Genomic DNA, 17,607 nt, shown 5'->3' with positions numbered 1-17,607 from the left:
TACACAGTGCACACACTTGGATTCACATTGGATTGACACGGATGTGGAGCAAGATTGGTCAGAAAGAGGAAAAGAGAAACCTTTTTTTGCTTATGGTCAGCATAATATAACAAGGCGGACACTGTCCTGATATGAAATATGTGTTTGATTTGATCGATTTGAAACGGGAACACTTATGTAAAAATAAAACCTTTCATTTAATTTCAAAATTGAAATGAACAGGAATACAAATACATTACCTCTGACCTCTGAAGAAGAGTGATCTTATTTTCTCATGATAAGTAAAATTAATACTTTTATGCACAAAAATTAACACCTCCATCATCATAAATTTGGCATAATTCTAATTCTTTGTCCCCAACAAAGGTTGATAGGGCAGAGTTAAAACCATGCGGGAGGTACGCCTTCCACACATACCCGGATTCTCCAACGCTAGTACCCACAACCCCCGCGTTTAATGGGTCTATCTAATGGTCCAATTTCATTTAAATCGAGGGGGTGATATACATTTATCCGGTTTGCTTGTTCGATAGCAACTTTGTCACACGACCTATTATAAATCACATATTTCCTTTAGTTTCCCAACGTTCTTTATGGCCGAAAGCCCAGTTCAATTTTTTACGTTGCTTTCTTTTACGTTTTTCATCTTTCTCATGTAGAACTTTGGCATATTTCTGCGCTTCAAGTGCACCTTGAACTTGATTTTCAAATTTTTCACGGGTCATTTTGTCACTAATTTCTTGTGCACGATCAAAATCTTTCGCTTTCAACGCTTCGTCCAAATTTTCCTCAATTCTTGACTGAGAAAAAAAAGAATTGTTTTTTGTCGAAACTGAAAGTTAATTTACTTTAGCCAGAAGCAGCCGGCGAAGGGATTTTTTAGAAATATGTGTTCTTATTTTCTAGAAGACCAAATGTTATGACCTTTCAATTTTTTATACAAATGATGTGTTCTGATTTCTAGGCAACCTTTATCGCACCATTTGTCTCCCTAAACCTATTACTTCTTTATGGTTTGATGTGTTCTAAAATATAAGAAAAACAGTTCGCCAAGACAAACTTGAAAGATATTTGTTTTTCTCCACGAAAGATGTGTTCTGAAAATTTCCAGGGTTACTAGGCAACAAGATTACATTAATCATTACATTATGTGTTCTGAAGCTTTCTAGGGTTACCTAGACAACAAGAACACGTTAGATGGCCTTGATTATGCCCCTGTCTCGTCAGAACACATCATCATTTCTAGAATTTCTAGATGATCAATTTTCGAAGATCTGATCAGAACAGATCAAAATTTCTAGCTGAAATATGCTCTTAGAACACATCGGGAAAAAAGATCGCCTCGCCGGCTGCTTTCGTTTAGCTACCAGTTATAAAATGGCAAGATTTCATCGGGAAAAAAAAACTAAAATCGGACGGGCCACTTCAATAAAGCCAATTCAAACTTTAGCTCTAAGATGAGATTCAAATCCTTAATGCAATAAATAGTGTCGGTAACTTTGCTGTCATTCCCGGAACTAAACATCTAGAACATCATATTCTGGCAGATATAACCATAGTCAATAGACAGAAAATTTGACTTTTGAAGATATTGACTATTATATAACTTAAAAACTAAAGAAAAAGAAAGAAAACCTTTTTGTTCATATTCCCTGATTCAAAAATACCAAAAGCTTGCGGCATATATTCGTTCAAATTTGCAAGTCTTGCTTCGTCCTGTCTAGAAATGAATTCAGTAAATCATTACCGTTCGAGTGGTTAACAGTATGTATATGAGGCCATAAAAAACCAACCCTGTCTCGGTGAATGTGTGACGGAAAAATAAGAAGGACTACCTAAACCAGGTTCGGATACAGAGGGAGGCTATAACCAATGGAGGAGAGTGCACTTTATTATCGTATTACCTTATATGGAAACTAATTACTCTCCATGAATAAGATAGCCTACCTCCTGTATCCGACCCTGTAAACCACAGGCTCCTGGAATCCCTCTAACATTACATTAATTAGTCTGAGTCGCAGACCTCTACAAAACCCCAGGTAGTATATAAAGAGCACGAGTCCGTTAAGTGGATACAAGCAGCCTACGTAGCCTAACCTAACCAGGAATCGTAGGAAAAAAACATCAAATAAATGTCCCTGTTCTATTGCCTAGGTGACCACCATGAAATTCGAAAAGAAAAATAGAAACTTCAAGATTTCATACCTTTGTTTGGTGAATTGTCTTTTCCTACTTCTGTCTTTGGAATCTTGTTTTAAGAAAAAGGAGATTTGAATAGTTTGCAAGGTTTAACACGAGACCTGATTGAATCACAAATTGCCAGTGCTTGTGGTACTGGGGCCTGAAATATCCGAGTTATTTTTTCCGAGTTATTTTGCATGTGACGTCATAATTTTAGTTTTGTAACGTTACTACAAAAAAAGATAGCTCGGATTTTTTTTGAGCTTTTAACTTTTCGAGTTATTTGGTGTTTTTTAACTCGGTTGTTTTTCGTGCCTTTAACTTTTCGAGTTATTTGTTGATATATTTAACACAAATCTGCCCCTTCAGATAACAAACCCATATAGAGAAGTCGAACTTTCCACAAATCGTATACCTACTATAAAAATATAATGTAAATAACTCGAAAATTTAATGGCACGAAAAAAACCGAGTTTTAAAAAACACCAAATAACTCGAAAAGTTAAAAGCTCTAAAAAGACTCGAATTATCATTAACGTCATCACAAAACTGAAATTATGAGGTCACGTGAAAAATAACTCTGAAAAAATATAACTTGGGAAAAAATAACTCAGGAATTCCATCCAGGACCCAGTGTACTCACTTCCAAAAAAAATTAATAGAAAGAGTTAAGGGTCAGATGACATATTAATTAAAGTTGTTCTGGAATTCGCCTTTTTAACAGCGCCCGTCCATGATGTGTAAGTTTTTGCACCCTCACAAAAATTAGATAGATGTCTTTACACTTACCAAGTGTTGTTGAAGATGTTGGTTGGTCAATCTCTTTGTCTTTTGTTCTTTTTACTGTTGTTTGATTGGTTGTTGCAGCTATTACCATTCTTCTTTGTTTTAACTTTGAAAATCTCTTCTGAAATGAAAGAAGATTTCATTGAGAAGATTTCCTTCTTGATGTTTGGGAGAAAAAATTTGTATTTCAACTCCAGACATTGTTATGGTCAGGTAGGGCCGCAAAAACACCAAATAGAGAAATCGGTCCCTCGTAGGGTGCTTTTTTTGGAAAATTTGGGGAAAAAGTAGAAAATTTGAGAACATTTTGAAATTTCAGTCCCATTCAGGTTCACTTTTTTCGTAAATTTCGGCAAAACTTTTGAAAAAACGAGTTCCACGTAGGGTCCATTTTTCGATCCTCAACGGCACCCCGTCGGTCGGCAAGGGAGTACCCCCCGTATTCGCTATACAAGTGTCCTTGCAATAACCTAGCGTGTTTAGTTTTTGTGAAAAAGAGCTCTGCGGTTATTAGTTGGTGCAGTGAAATCGATTAAAACCCAAGATAAACAATTCATATTCAACTTTATATTTCATCTATTAAGCATTTCAATATTAGTATGCAAAGTACCAGTGGATACCCCTTAAAACCACATACCCCTTAAAACCCACAATGTTGCATTTTTGGCTTTCATAACTACCAGATTTAATTTTATGTGGTATGTTTCACTTTTTTACAACCTCTCATAAATGTTCTTTCATAAAATACCAAATTTTAAGGATTTTAAAGATGCTAAAGTATCTTAAAATTCGAAGTTATTCAAAATTTTATCAAAAATCCCTTCAAAAAATCAGGTTTTTTGGACCTAGAAATTACACAATTGAATTTAAGGTCATAAAACCTATACTTTTTAGATACCTATACTTATGGTAGGTATGAAAAAATCATTTTCATCTTCGTGAATAGACCCCAACGAAAATGGCAGGCCCTTAAAATTCTACTTTAAAGCACTTTTATGGTGATGATCAATAAAATCTGAAAATCGACTTTCTCAAACCTGGTCATGTTGCATACCAAAAATGTCACAAATTTGATGGAGATTTAGAAAAACATTAGAACCATAGGTCAAAAATGAAGCGAATGAAGGTTTTGGCCTTTCGTAGCCGTTTTTGACGAAAAAACCACACACAATTGCATTATGGGCCATGAAATCCTGAAAAATGAAAATATTGTTGTGGGAAATGAATTTCTAGCAAGTCTTTGAACCATTGAATCACCGAAGCAACACCAATTTGTATCCATCAGCTTGAGTATCCCGTTAGCAAGGGTCGGACTTGTGGTTTTTTTTTAGCCTTATTTTTGTAGGTTTTAAGGGGTATTTTGATTTTAAACACATATTTTGAGATCATTTAGGTACTAATGGTATATTCATAACATTAGTAACTTTACAGTGAATCACTGTTCAAAATTTGAGGTCAAAAGAACTTTTTTGTAAAAAGTTATTCGAGAAAAACCATTTTGTAGGTTTTAAGGGGTAAATAGCTAAAACTGCACTTTTTCACTTCCTCGTGAAAAACTGAAAACTGTTTTCTACAAAACATCACTGCTAGGGAAGACAATCATAGACAACGTACTTTCAACACAAAAAGTTTCAGCCTTACACTCCAACTAAACAATGAGATAGAGGGTACCACTTTTTATTGTGGGTTTTAAGGGGTATCCACTGGTACATAAAATGAAAAAAAACTTACAAAGAAATGTAGCACAAAGGCTTGTCACCCGTGTAAATCAAATCTAAATAATATAAGAGCTAGCTAGTGTTGTCGTTGAAGACTGTGAGAATGCCTTCTCCAACATATAAATAGGAAATACACCCATCAAAAGATTCCATGGATGTTCTATAAATGTACATCAGTATTACGATAATAAGATCAAGCATGTTTTTCGTTCTTATTACCAGAAATCTCTCACTTCATCAAAAGATTTACGACAAATACCAAAATGCCACAAAATGTCACAAAATTCGACGCATATTTACTTTTTCGATGTTTTCGATTTTTTAGCCGGAGAAGGTTTAGGTTTTGTAGCATTTTTTATAGTCCGTTTATTCATCGGTGCAACATGGCCAGCATTATTAGCATTTGCGGACGGATCATTTGAAAGTTTTTCACCAATGGAAACGACTGTCTGTTGTTGTCTTTTAGTAATCTTTATATCCAAAGTCTCTAATATTTCACCATTCGGTATTTCTATATTAATCCCTCCATCATTATCAAAAGCGGGTAAAGAATTTGCATGTTTCAATTTCGACATGTACTCTTTTGTTGATGTGTATCGTGCGACGGTTTTCTGTTGTGCGTGTTGGAATTGGACGTAGCAATCGTCGCCCGTTAAAAGACTGTACTCGTGAATCTTGGCCAAGAGATCTGAGAAAAATGAAAATGAAATACACTTTTAAGTGAATCCTGATGCAATTTTAAGACGGACAAAAACAACAAATGGTCTGGTGAAAGACCAATGTAAAGGCTGGCGCAAATCAATCTAACATCTCATTCAAACGCATTTCAAATCAATTGTTGAACGAAATGTTGGCCGGACATTTAAAAAACATCAAAAATTTTATGTTGGATGGATTTTAAACGACCTTAAAAAAAGACCTTCAGATAGTTTAAAAGGCTATATTTTTCGATCTTAAAACCTTTTAGAGGGATGTCTGCGCCAATCCTGAATAGGATGCAAAGACAGAGGAATTAAATATCAAGTATATCTAGAACGTACCTTGCCGCTTTTGATTTCGAGCATCGATTAATTTCTTCCGATCTTTAATCCGCCCTTCCGCCCTACATCTTGCTTCATTTATTGAGGATTTGACTTCGATTTTCCTCATTTGGTCATCATAGACGAACGGAAGGGCGGCATTTGGCGACGTTTGAGTGGCTATGGGCGTTTCAGATTGCAGCTCATCATTTGATCGTTGGTTAGCTTGTTCCAACAATATGGTCACATTTGCTAGTCCCTCTAGAGATGGTTCGTCTTGAGATTGTGAAGTTGATGAGTCTTGAATCTCATCTACGATAATTGTTGGTGAAATCTCTATGGAATTGGTTGCTCTTGAAGTTTCCGATTCACCTACATATCTCTGCACATCTTGTACCTCGGCTTTTCTGACTGTTGATCTGTGTATCGACTGTTTGGTAACCACTTGCGATCCTGCATCATAATTGACCAGAGATTCGACCATTGTTCCAAAGGTAGTGTTTATATTGTTAGAGAATCTGTTTTGAACCTTTATCATGTATTCGATCGATGAACTGTATTTTGATACAACTTTCGTTTCTTCGTGTTCGAATTCAATGTAACAACTATCACCTGTCATAAGGCTGTATTGATAAATGGATGTCAGGAGCCCTGTAAGAAAAAATGAGCACGCTTCAACCAGACACCATATTTTGGACAAAAATAATTGTTACAACATTATACGTGGCGAAAACAAGTGTGAAAAGAAATCCACTAGGATTGGACGTGAAAAAACAAGTCTGAAAACACATATAATTCCGATTCTTTTGGTCTTATAGCCTCAAACGATAAAAAGAAATACAGTCAACTCCCTCTAATTCGAACCTTCTAAAACATTCGAACTTAAATATTTGTCCCGCTCAGCTAAGAAGTAGTATAAAATAATCTCTGTAAGGCTGGACTTTTAAAAATGTAGGTTTGCCGACAGCCGACCGACTATTTTTTTAAGTAGAACCTAATTCGATTCATTTTTTAATTTGAAGAAGTTTTTTGTGGTCCCTTAAAAATCGAAATAGAGGGAGCTTCAATTACCTCTGCTTCTTCCGCATCGAGCATTACTCAATTTCTTTGGATCTGTGATACGCCCTTCCGCCCTACATCTCGTCTTACTTCCATTAGCAATCGTTTTTTCTTTCGTTGAGTTCTTAATATTTTTTGACTTTGTTTTTATATTAAATTTCCTCAATGTCTCGTCATAGAGGAACGGCTGTGGTCTATAGTAGCCATACTCATCTAAAACCATATTATTGGAAATCTGGGAAGTGCCGACCACAGTTTCTTGCGAGTTTGGCATTTCTCCTGTATCGCCATTCGCTGTAGCATCATGCTCGGTCATTGATACTGATTCTGATGAATTGTTTTCATCTGGTGATTGTATGGATGGTTCAGATGGTTGTTCAACTATAAGAAATTGTACTGGTTCCGTGGATGAGTTACTTGTCTCATGAAGATGAAGATTCTTCATTTTGATCATGTGTTCCAAAGATGAGCTGTACTTGGAAACGGTTTTCAATTTTGCATGTTCGAATTCGATATAACAATGATCACCTGTCACTAGGTTGTATTGGAAAACCTTCATAAGAAGTCCTGAAAAATAAAATATACTAGATGGGTTAAGTATACATCCATTAACATGATATCATTTTTCCCTGGGAAAACACCAAGAAAACATATACACGTTTTTTATATCAAAGTTTTATTTATATAAGAATAAGATGCTTAGCTCTAAGAACATTCCAAGACGTTTTAAAGCTTTACAGACTCTAAAAACACATGCAATTTCTTAAAAAACCAAGTTACTCGCTAAAATGTTGAAAATAAGAACATTTTTAGAGCATTTTTAGGTTTGATCAGGTTTGATGCCAAAGAAGTTTTTGACAGTCTTATAAAAACGTGTACAACGTCTTCTTTAAGAAGCAGGGCAATTCAAGGGACCTCTGTTTCTTAGCACTCTACGTATGAAGATCGGATCACAGCTACGGTCCCCTCTGCTAACGATATAATTGAAAAAATAAATTTCAAAATCACTAGTCATAGATTTTTCAATTCATAATTAGAATAAAGTTATAAATCATGAGGGGATGAACAAATTTTATGACTCAAAGTAATTAAGAAAATCATTAAAAAAGAAAAACATTCGAACGTTCGATTATGGGAGTGTTTTATGTGAATCTTTCGACTATTTACATGATTTATGTTTTGTTTTTGCCTCTAGGCATATAATAAAACATATATTCAATAGGTTTTCGTTGGTTATTGGATTTATTAACTTTTACCTATTGAATATCTGCTTATTATTCCATACTGACAAAAGAATCAATTTACTTAGAAACAGGAGTTCTGAGTGATAAACAAACATGTGGCTGAACAGCTCTATATTTTGGATGTTTCTGTAAATATTTGGCGATTGCTCAAATTGGTATTGCTAAAAAAATCGAAGAGAAAAAAAAGAAAATGAGAATTACCGCTCCGTCTACCGTATCGTGTATTAGCTAACTTTGCAGGATCGGCGATGAGTTCATCAGTTGTTCGGTTTCTTGTTTGTTTACCATAGTAGATGGTCACATCTTTGTTGTACTTCTTTTGATTCCTTGGTTTGATCTCAACCTTTTGCAATTGCTCGTCAAATACATATGGTATATTCTCCAATTTGTTTTCCATCTTTCTTTACTTTCGTTTGTATTTTTTTGTATTTGTTTTTTTTTATTTGCTGCAGAAAATTATAACATGGGTTTATTATCTACCTCGTTGTTAAAAAATGGGAATATTTTTATAGCCGTGACCACACTTTTCATTTTCAAATGTTTGTCCTGTTTTTCCTTTATAAACATTTTAGCCTTTTTTATCATAAACCAGTTATCGAACTCGCACACGAGATTAGCGATGTTAAAAACCAGGGGGGGGGATCAGGCAAATTGACCAACGGGTATGTGCGGCGGTTAAGGGTATGTTTTTCAAAATATCAGAAATGCACTGTAAGGATGGACTTTTAATAAATGCACTGTATGGGTGGAAATTTCAGCAAATCAAGGAAAAATTGCAAATTCTTGCTCGAAAATCTTGATTTTTTTTGCTCTGAAAGAGTTTAACATTTGAAAAAATGTACTGTAAAGGGCTACATACACTACACAATATATTGTCAGGCAATATATTGATGATATATTGCTGAATGTCGACAATATATTGAAAAGGTGTCCGCAATATATTGTCAGCTCGATTTGCAATATTCCAACAATAAAGGGGGATTGTTTACAGAAAGAAAATTCCTTTTTATAATAGAGTACCAGTTGTTTACTTCGTACATTACGGTCCGCAAACCATATTGTCGAATATTGTTCGTCAATATATTGTGTAGTCTAAGTAGCCCTTAAGGGTATGAATTTCACCGATTTTTTTCTGCACTGTAAGGGTGCGATTCTAAAAGCCAATTTTTTCGCCGCACATACCGTCAGTTGGTAAACCCACTGCCCCCCCCCGGGTTAAAAAGTAGGCCCCAGGAACGAGTTTTATAAAAATTGTACCAAAAAAGTACCAAACTTGGAAGAGACATGCCTAATAACTTACTAAGGTAAGTTAAACATCCCTACCCACCGGTTTATAAGATTTTGAAAATTTCGGACCCCCCCCACTTTATTCGGACCCCCTACTATTCGAGACCTTAGAGTATGGTTTGATATTAGCAGGTTTACTCAGAAAAATATAGGGTAGCCCTTATTTCTGGACCCATTTAGCGATTTTTATGGAAATTTCAACCACATTTTGGGCCTAAACCAATTATTGAGACTTTTGAGAGAGTATGACCGATTTTTCTACTGGACGGGAGTAGAACTATCAATTTATAAGCGATTTTTGCCAAAAGTCAGGGGAAAATCACTAATTAAATAATTCCTTAACTCCTTGATAAGAGATTAAAACAACAAGATACCGTAATTTTCAAACTGCAGCCTTACCAAAACAACCATACCAAGTGTCGCAGATTTTTGTATCGGAATGTACCTAAGTTAGTGAGGTCTGTTAGCACATAAGAACGTAAGAATACTTCAGATGGTGATAAAAGCATGAAATTTGGCACAGATGATCCTTAAAGGGTCTTAAACTTAATTTTGAACAGTAACACCAAATTTTCCTACCTGGCCACCTGCCAGATGACGTCATCAGTTGGCTGAACAAAAATTTATTTTTTTGAAAATATTCAAAATCTGATGGTTTCAGCGGAAAGAGCATGAAATACTGATGAAAATTGAGGTATAAAACATGCCTTGAAAGTCTTCCTATCAAAAGTTACGAAGGTTGAAAGTTTTGTGATGACGTCATCATAAGCTCTTCCAGGCAAAACTTGAAAACCTCGTAATTTTGGAACAAATTAACCAAATTTCATGTTTTATACATCAGTTTCGACCAGCAGTAGAGCATCCAGCTACGGTGCGCAAGGTTGTGGATTCAATCCCCAGCCGGGTCATACCAAAGATCCCAAAATGGTACTTGATGCCTCTCTGCTTCATGCTCAGAAAATAGGAAGTGGTAGTGGCGCACTCTCCTCCCTTGTTAGAAGCCTTCGAAGCGCCTATCTAAAATCTGTCAGTGAAATGATGACAGCCCTCCGCCGAAATAGAGGTGTTGGGTAGTTGTAAAGAGAAGGTCTGGTTCAAAATATTAAACATCAACATCCGAGTGAAAAGGATTTTTTTAGGATAAAAACAGTGCAGCTGTAACTTTCATCTTACTACCGGCATATTATTTCCTGATGTGTAGTCTCTATAATAAATCACTGTGGAGTGCATGAAATAAAGAGAACCTCTTTCTCTTGCCCAAGTCAATGCATGTAAATCAAATAATGATGAGCCGTCTTTGTTTAAAATAGACCGGTTCAGTGTTGGCAATCCATTCAATTTACAAACTAGTATTGCCGGAAGAAACTTGAGTGAGGAGGCAAGAAAATGGCAAGCAAAGTATGATTTTGACTCAAAAAATAGTTACCATTGAACTGTGGTCTACCCTTTTAAAAGTTGGCATTATTTTTCTTTAGCCAGGTACAGAGAAACTAGATCTAATATTTTGTATAAGATATGTGAATTGCGAAGTACCTTTTTTGACATGTCAATGCTTTCACTGCCTCGTTTTATTCCAAAAATTTATTCAAGGCACTGGTACTCAACATTTCAAAATACATATCAAACAAATTTATGACCTAACTGACACTACATAATATAGTCTTTGAAGTCTCCAGAATGAAAGAAAGAACAAATAAAATTCTAGTTAAAACAGAAGTCAAGGAGAATAAACCAGGGACACGTGTGAATAGGGGTAAGAATACGTTGAAATTGTTTAGTAAATGATAAAAGGGAAACAGACTTTGAAGTATAGGAATATTGAGCGACTAATCAAGACGAAGTATATACGATTTCTTTGATCTTTAATGGACCTTGCTTGGGGAAAATTTCTCAAAAACGGAGAGTCACATGGTTTATCTTCTTAAAGCTGGTAGACCAATGAGTCAGGCCGTATTGGATTGGATTTATATAATTTTTTATTTTGAAACAGCATCGTGTAGAAATGGCCACAGATGACAAACTGATACAAAATTGTACATTTTTTATTGCTCTATTTTAAATGTGAATACATTACAGCTTTAACTGAAGAATTTCGGCTGTAAAGTGTGTAAAATCATCTCATCCCGTTAAGGAGAAAATGAAAAAAAAAAAAAAAAATAATCAGGAATCCGAAATTCACAAAAAAGAAATGAAACAACATTCATACCGAGAAAGAGGATGGAACAGTATGTTTTGTATCCACACCGACATCCTTGGTGATGACTTCATTCTCAGCTGGTTCTTGGTCATTTACAACTGATGGTTTACCAGAGATAGATTCACCATCAATATTCTCTTCACCTTCGAGTGAATTATTGCCAGGCTTTGGCTTAAGTTTGTCTGTAAACAAAAAGAAATACTTTTAAGGCGCACGTTTCACAAAATGAAATCTTACTTATTTAAAATCATAATCAAACTAACTCATCTTACTTTTCACCGAGACAATTTCAAGATATCAATCAATCGATCACAGGGCTATTACTTTATTCTTTCCAAAGTTAGGTTCACGGTCAGACTGAATTTGGACTGAATATCCAGTGTAGCAACCTAGGATCACAGGACACCAAGTACTAAGGCAACCCAATCGGCTATATAATGTAATGGCCATTTTGTTACGTCACGTCATACTAGTATTTGACTAAATACACAGAGAAATGATAGATAAAGTTTTAATAATCAATAATCATTACCTTCTCACTATACACATATCAACCCTTAGCAGCGCGGTTGGATTTCTAGGGGACTGGAAATGAATTCACAAGGAAGATTTGTTCACGGCGCACAATATATTTAGGCTCTGCAAACTATTTTTAGCCTTAAAATAGCTTAACTATAATTGACGTTACTTTATTGCTTCAATGCAAGGATATCTCACATTTTTTCATAAGAGCACTCCTACACTTGTGTTTTCGATACCACCTTTGAGAAGAACTTCCCCTGTATTTTCGTTACCAGTCTCCTTGCGCTGCTAAAGGTTGATAGGTGTATTATTTGTATTATTACCCGTATTGCCAAAGCTATTCTCGTCACCACTACTGGTGTCGCCAGATGATTCAGAATCACTGTAATTCAATTGAAGCATCCTTCTTCTCCTGTTGGTGTAATGGTTCTGGTGTAAGTGTTCCCCTCCAACATCATATTTCAGTATAATTGTGATTTTATTTTTTATTTAGCTATTATACTTTGTCCTATTGATTTAAAAAAATGAACCATTTAGAAACGTTAATAAAGTTTAATGAAGGAATACACGGTTTTTTATGAGAACACTGAAGAACAAACTATATAAGAACAAAAGCCTTCAATGGCAAAAATATTAGGAAAAAGTTAAGAAGATTTTTAGCTTTTTGGACTGTAGAACACCTATTTTCTTAGGAAATTTAATAAAAATACTCACAGAGTGGTAAAAATAAAAACATTTTAAAAACATTTTAAGGCTTAAAACTCAAACAGTTTAAAACATTTGACGACTTCAATAATTTTGGATGTTCTAAAAAAACGTGTATGGTATGAAAACTCATAAAAATGATTCTTGAAAATTGATTAGCATTGTTAATATGAAAGAAGTTGTCACAATTTTTTGAATTAGTTAAACTTTAGGAAATCTCAAAAAACTTCATTTTTGGGCATATTTTGACCCAAATAGACCCAAAAAATATTATTTAAAAAATCGGGCTCTGTCACATTATTACAATGAGACAAACTTGCCAAAAAGTAACCTTTCTTTAATTTCGATTGATATAAACAATATACAATATTTCCAGTGGTAGCAAAAAATATCATCCAATAAAAAATAAAGTATAAAAATAAGGAAATGATAAATGTACAAAATGACAGTTGATTTAATAATTGAAATTTGTTGAAAGTCAAACGCTTTTATTTATAAGAACCAGTAAATTTTGGCTGAGCCTGAGATTGTTTTTAAATTTCTACTGCTCCAAATAATAAAGCCATTGTTCTGAGGGCCTAAATCTGAGGTTGGTGTTCTTATAAAATTGTTCTTATAAATCAAAAAGCGTGTAACAGATCATAAAAAAGTTTTAGTCAAACTGAAAGTTTGTTAGAAAAAGAACATTGTCATTATATGATAGAAAGTATCCAAATTCGTGACAAAACTGTATCTTTACTAAAAAATTGAAGAAGCATAAAAAAAGAGTTAAATAGATATAATGTATGATATCAACAACTAAAATTTCATACAAAAGAATTATGATACATTAAAATTTTAATTTCAAAAATGAATCCAATTTTTTCCATTGATAAACAGACCACATCAATCAGTTGGTGGTGAACATATTTTAGAATGTCCACTTCTCCAGTGAGTGACCTGGCAATTCCTGGAACAATACAAATTAATTCTACAGCGGCCACACTTCTTAAACTTTTTCTCTCGCTCATCTGGTTGTCTTTTACCGCAAACTGGATTCGAGCAGATAACAGTTTCAAGGACCTTACAGGTCTTATTTGTGGTGTTCATATGATGAGTGAACTTGGACAATAAAAGCTTTTTGTGGTCTGGTAACTCTTCCAGGTTAACCATATGATTGATACAATTACTGGCAACCTCAGCTTTTTCTTTCATATTTGAATCAAGTTCAGACCATTTAGAAAAATCCAACAGCACATCTTGCAGCTTTAATTCATGGCATTTCTTCACACATCCTTGATGGTTCTGGCAGATAATTATCAAGCTTAAAAGAATCTCCTCATAAGTGAAAAATGACACAACTTTCAGTTTAAATTTCAATACTTCTGCGAGTAAAATGATCAAATCGGATTCATAAATTATAGTAAAAAGGGAATTTGGACCACCCAACAGTAATGTTTGTAACAAGTGTACAGCAATATCTCTCAGCAATAAGTAGGCATCAGTGGCAATCTTTGAGAAACGTAGCAACTCAACTAAAGCTTGTATAAGCATTTTATCTTTCCACAGATATTTTTTGACCACTCGTATATCTTTTATACCAACCAAAAGGGCACCTGAAAATAAATGTCTGTCAGTGATCGGTTTACTTTTTAACATATCAACAACATCTTTAAGCGCCCGCTCAGCTATGTGCTGGCACAATGTATCATTGAGTGCTGCATCAGGTAATTCATCATTGCAAAGGTCTAGTACACGAAAATCATGTTTTTCAACCAAAAAAAGTACAAGCTCAGCAGCTTCATTAGGCGACTTCCCTTCAATTAATTTGCTCAATGACTCTCTTTTCTCCTCCTCCTCTGCCATGTTCTTAATTCATTTCTCTATCAAAAAAGTGAAAGTAATTTGCTTTTTTAATGCTTAATAATATAAAAAACCAACTCAATAAACAATATCATCCGGTCAAAGCCATGAAAACTATTTATTTGTTTTATTTTTCACATCTAACGTTAGACATGGCGGCTATCTAAAATATGTTCCGTTCGCGTCGCCCGACCGACTCACCTTCAAAACATAAATCCCGAGTCGGGCAAGTTGGAAAAATGTCGGAAAGTTTTTGATAGCTAAGCACTTCTTTGAATCATCATTTGCTACGAGTTTTTATTTACTTAACCCACATTGAGTCCCGTTTGAGTTTTTTCATGTATCCTTATTGAAATTTTCCAGTCGAAATTCGGCGACGCGGTAGGGCCAATACCCCTGAGAGCCGAAAATAAGGCAAAACTTGAAAACCTCGTAATTTTGGAACAAATTAACCAAATTTCATGTTTTATACATCAGTTTCGACCAGCAGTAGAGCATCCAGCTACGGTGCGCAAGGTTGTGGATTCAATCCACAGCCGGGTCATACCAAAGATCCCAAAATGGTACTCGATGCCTCTCTGCTTCATGCTCAGAAAATAGGTAGTGGTAGTGGCGCCCTCTACTCCCTTGTTAGAAGCCTTCGAATCGCCTATCTAAAATCTCCGCCGAAATAGAGGTGTTGGGTAGTTGTAAAGAGATTCAAAATATTAAACATCAACATCCGAGTGAAAAGGATTTTTTTAGGATAAAAACAATGCAACTGTAACTTTCATCTTACTACCGGCATATTATTTCCTGATGTGTAGTCTCTATAATAAATCACTGTGAAGTGCATGAAATAAAGAGAGCCTCTTTCTTTTGCCCAAGTCAATGCATGTAAATCAAATAATGATGAGCCGTCTTTGTTTAAAATAGACCGGTTCAGTGTTGGCAATCCATTCAATTTACAAACTAGTATTGCCGGAAGAAACTTGAGTGAGGAGGCAAGAAAATGGCAAGCAAAGTATGATTTTGACTCAAAAAATAGTTACCATTGAACTGTGGTCTACCCTTTTAAAAGTTGGCATTATTTTTCTTTAGCCAGGTACAGAGAAACTACATCTAATATTTTGTATAAGATATGTGAATTGTGAAGTACCTTTTTTGACATGTCAATGCTTTCACTGCCTCGTTTTATTCCAAAAATTTATTCAAGGCACTGGTAATCAACATTTCAAAATATCAAACAAATTTATGACCTAACTGACACTACATAATATAGTCTTTGAAGTCTCCAGAAAGAAAGAAAGAACAAGTTAAAACAGAAGTCAAGGAGAATAAACCAGGGACACGTGTGAATAGGGGTAAGAATACGTTGAAACAAATCAAAGGTCGAAACATTGTTTGGTAAATGATAAAAGGGAAACAGACTTTGAAGCATAGGAATATTGAGCGACTAATCATGACGAAGTATATACGATTTCTTTGATCTTTAATGGACCTTGCTTAGGGAAAATTTCTAAAAAACGGAGAGTCACATGGTTTATCTTCTTAAAGCTGGTAGACCAATGAGTCAGGCCGTATTGGATTGGATTTATATAATTTTTTATTTTGAAACAGCATCGTGTAGTAATGGCCACAGATGACAAACTGATGTAAAAAATGTACATATTTATTGCTCTATTTTAAATGTAAATACATTACAGCTTTAAATGAAAAATTTTGGCTGTAAAGTGTAAAGTCATCACGTTAGAAAAGAAAGTGTACAAAATGAAATAAATATATCAGGAATCCGAAATTCACAAAAAAGAAATGAAACAACATTCATACCGAGAAAGAGGATGGAACAGTATGTTTTGTATCCACACCGTTGGTGATGACCCCATTCTCAGCTGGTTCTTGATCATTTACAACTGATGGTTTACCAGAGATGGATTCACCATCAATATTCTCTTCACCTTCGAGTGAATTATTGCCAGGCTTTGGCTTAAGTTTGTCTGTAAACAAAAAGAAATACTTTTAAGGCGCACGTTTCACTTTATTCTTTCCGAAGTTAGGTTCACGGTCAGACTGAATTTGGACTGAATACCCGGTGTAGCAACCTAGGACCACAGGACACCAAGTACTAAGGCAACCCAATCGGCTACAAAATGTAATGGTAGACGTTTAGTGACTCGTATAAGGACTTTTATACAGTGGCACTTTAAAATCAATACCCTAGGGCCATTATGTTATGTCACGTCATACTAGTATTTGACTAAATACACAGAGAAATGATAGATAAAGTTTTAATAATCAATAATCATTACCTTCTCACTATACACATATCATATCAACCCTTAGCAGCTCATTTGGATTTCTAGGGGACTGGAAATGAATTCACAATGAAGATTTGTTCACGTCGCACAATATATTTAGGCTCTGCAAACTATTTTAGCCTTAAAAAAGCTTAACTATATTGACGTTACTTTATTGCTTCAAGGCAAGGATATCTCACATTTTTTCATAAGAGCACTCCTACACTTGTGTTTTCGATACCGTCTTTGAGAAGAACTTCCCCATATATTTTCGTTACCAGTCTCCTTGCGCTGCTAAGGGTTGATAGGTGTATTATTACCCGTATTGCCAAAGCTATTCTCGTCACCACTACTGGTGTTGCCAGATGATTCAGAATCACTGTAATTCAATTGAAGCATCCTTCTTCTCCTGTTGGTGTAATGGTTCTGGTGAAAGTGTTCCCCTCCAACATCATATTTCAGTATAATTGTGATTTCATTTTTTATTTAGCTATTATACTTTGTCCTATTGATTTAAAAAAATAAACAATTTAGAAACGTTTAATGAAGGAATACACGGTTTTTTATAAGAACAAACTATATAAGAACAAAAGCCTTCAATGGCAAAAATATTAGGAAAAAGCTAAGAAGATTTTTAGGCTTTTCGGACTGTAGAACACCTATTTTCTTAGGAAATTTAATAAAAATACTCACAGAGTGGTAAAAATAAAAACATCTTAAAAACATTTTAAGGATTAAAACTCAAACAGTTTAAAACATTTGACGACTTCA

The 17,607-nt window shown here is 34.8% G+C and overlaps 2 protein-coding genes across 5 annotated transcripts; both read right to left on the bottom strand.

The window, feature by feature from the left end:
- Positions 1–249: 249 nt before the first annotated feature.
- Positions 250–17,337, bottom strand: LOC136816028 (protein FAM204A-like). Of its 4 annotated transcripts, none has more exons than XM_067072459.1 (6): positions 17,157–17,337; positions 16,370–16,536; positions 2,971–3,088; positions 2,206–2,248; positions 1,636–1,720; positions 250–800 (listed from the first exon to the last, which is right to left on the bottom strand). In XM_067072459.1, the coding sequence occupies exons 1-6, from the start codon at positions 17,233–17,235 to the stop codon at positions 561–563; spliced, it is 732 nt and encodes a 243-aa protein (XP_066928560.1). In that variant the 5' UTR covers positions 17,236–17,337; the 3' UTR covers positions 250–560. The 4 variants fall into 4 exon arrangements, with proteins under 4 accessions (XP_066928560.1, XP_066928559.1, XP_066928558.1 ...); XM_067072458.1 differs by lacking the exons at positions 16,370–16,536; positions 17,157–17,337 and adding exons at positions 11,501–11,673; positions 12,337–12,523 and having other exon boundaries at positions 2,971–3,085; XM_067072457.1 differs by lacking the exons at positions 16,370–16,536; positions 17,157–17,337 and adding exons at positions 11,501–11,673; positions 12,337–12,517.
- LOC136816027 (uncharacterized) lies at positions 4,593–8,470 on the bottom strand. Its single transcript, XM_067072455.1, has 4 exons — positions 8,209–8,470; positions 6,776–7,330; positions 5,726–6,355; positions 4,593–5,373 (listed from the first exon to the last, which is right to left on the bottom strand). The coding sequence occupies exons 1-4, from the start codon at positions 8,402–8,404 to the stop codon at positions 4,982–4,984; spliced, it is 1,773 nt and encodes a 590-aa protein (XP_066928556.1). The 5' UTR covers positions 8,405–8,470; the 3' UTR covers positions 4,593–4,981.
- Positions 17,338–17,607: the final 270 nt, after the last annotated feature.

Source organism: Clytia hemisphaerica, unplaced genomic scaffold (assembly GCF_902728285.1).
Source record: "Clytia hemisphaerica strain Z4C2 unplaced genomic scaffold, Clytia hemisphaerica genome assembly, whole genome shotgun sequence".
Classification (NCBI taxonomy): Eukaryota; Metazoa; Cnidaria; class Hydrozoa; order Leptothecata; family Clytiidae; genus Clytia; species Clytia hemisphaerica.
The sequence above is the reverse complement of the archived record's forward strand: the minus strand, read 5'-3'. Positions and strand labels throughout refer to the sequence as shown.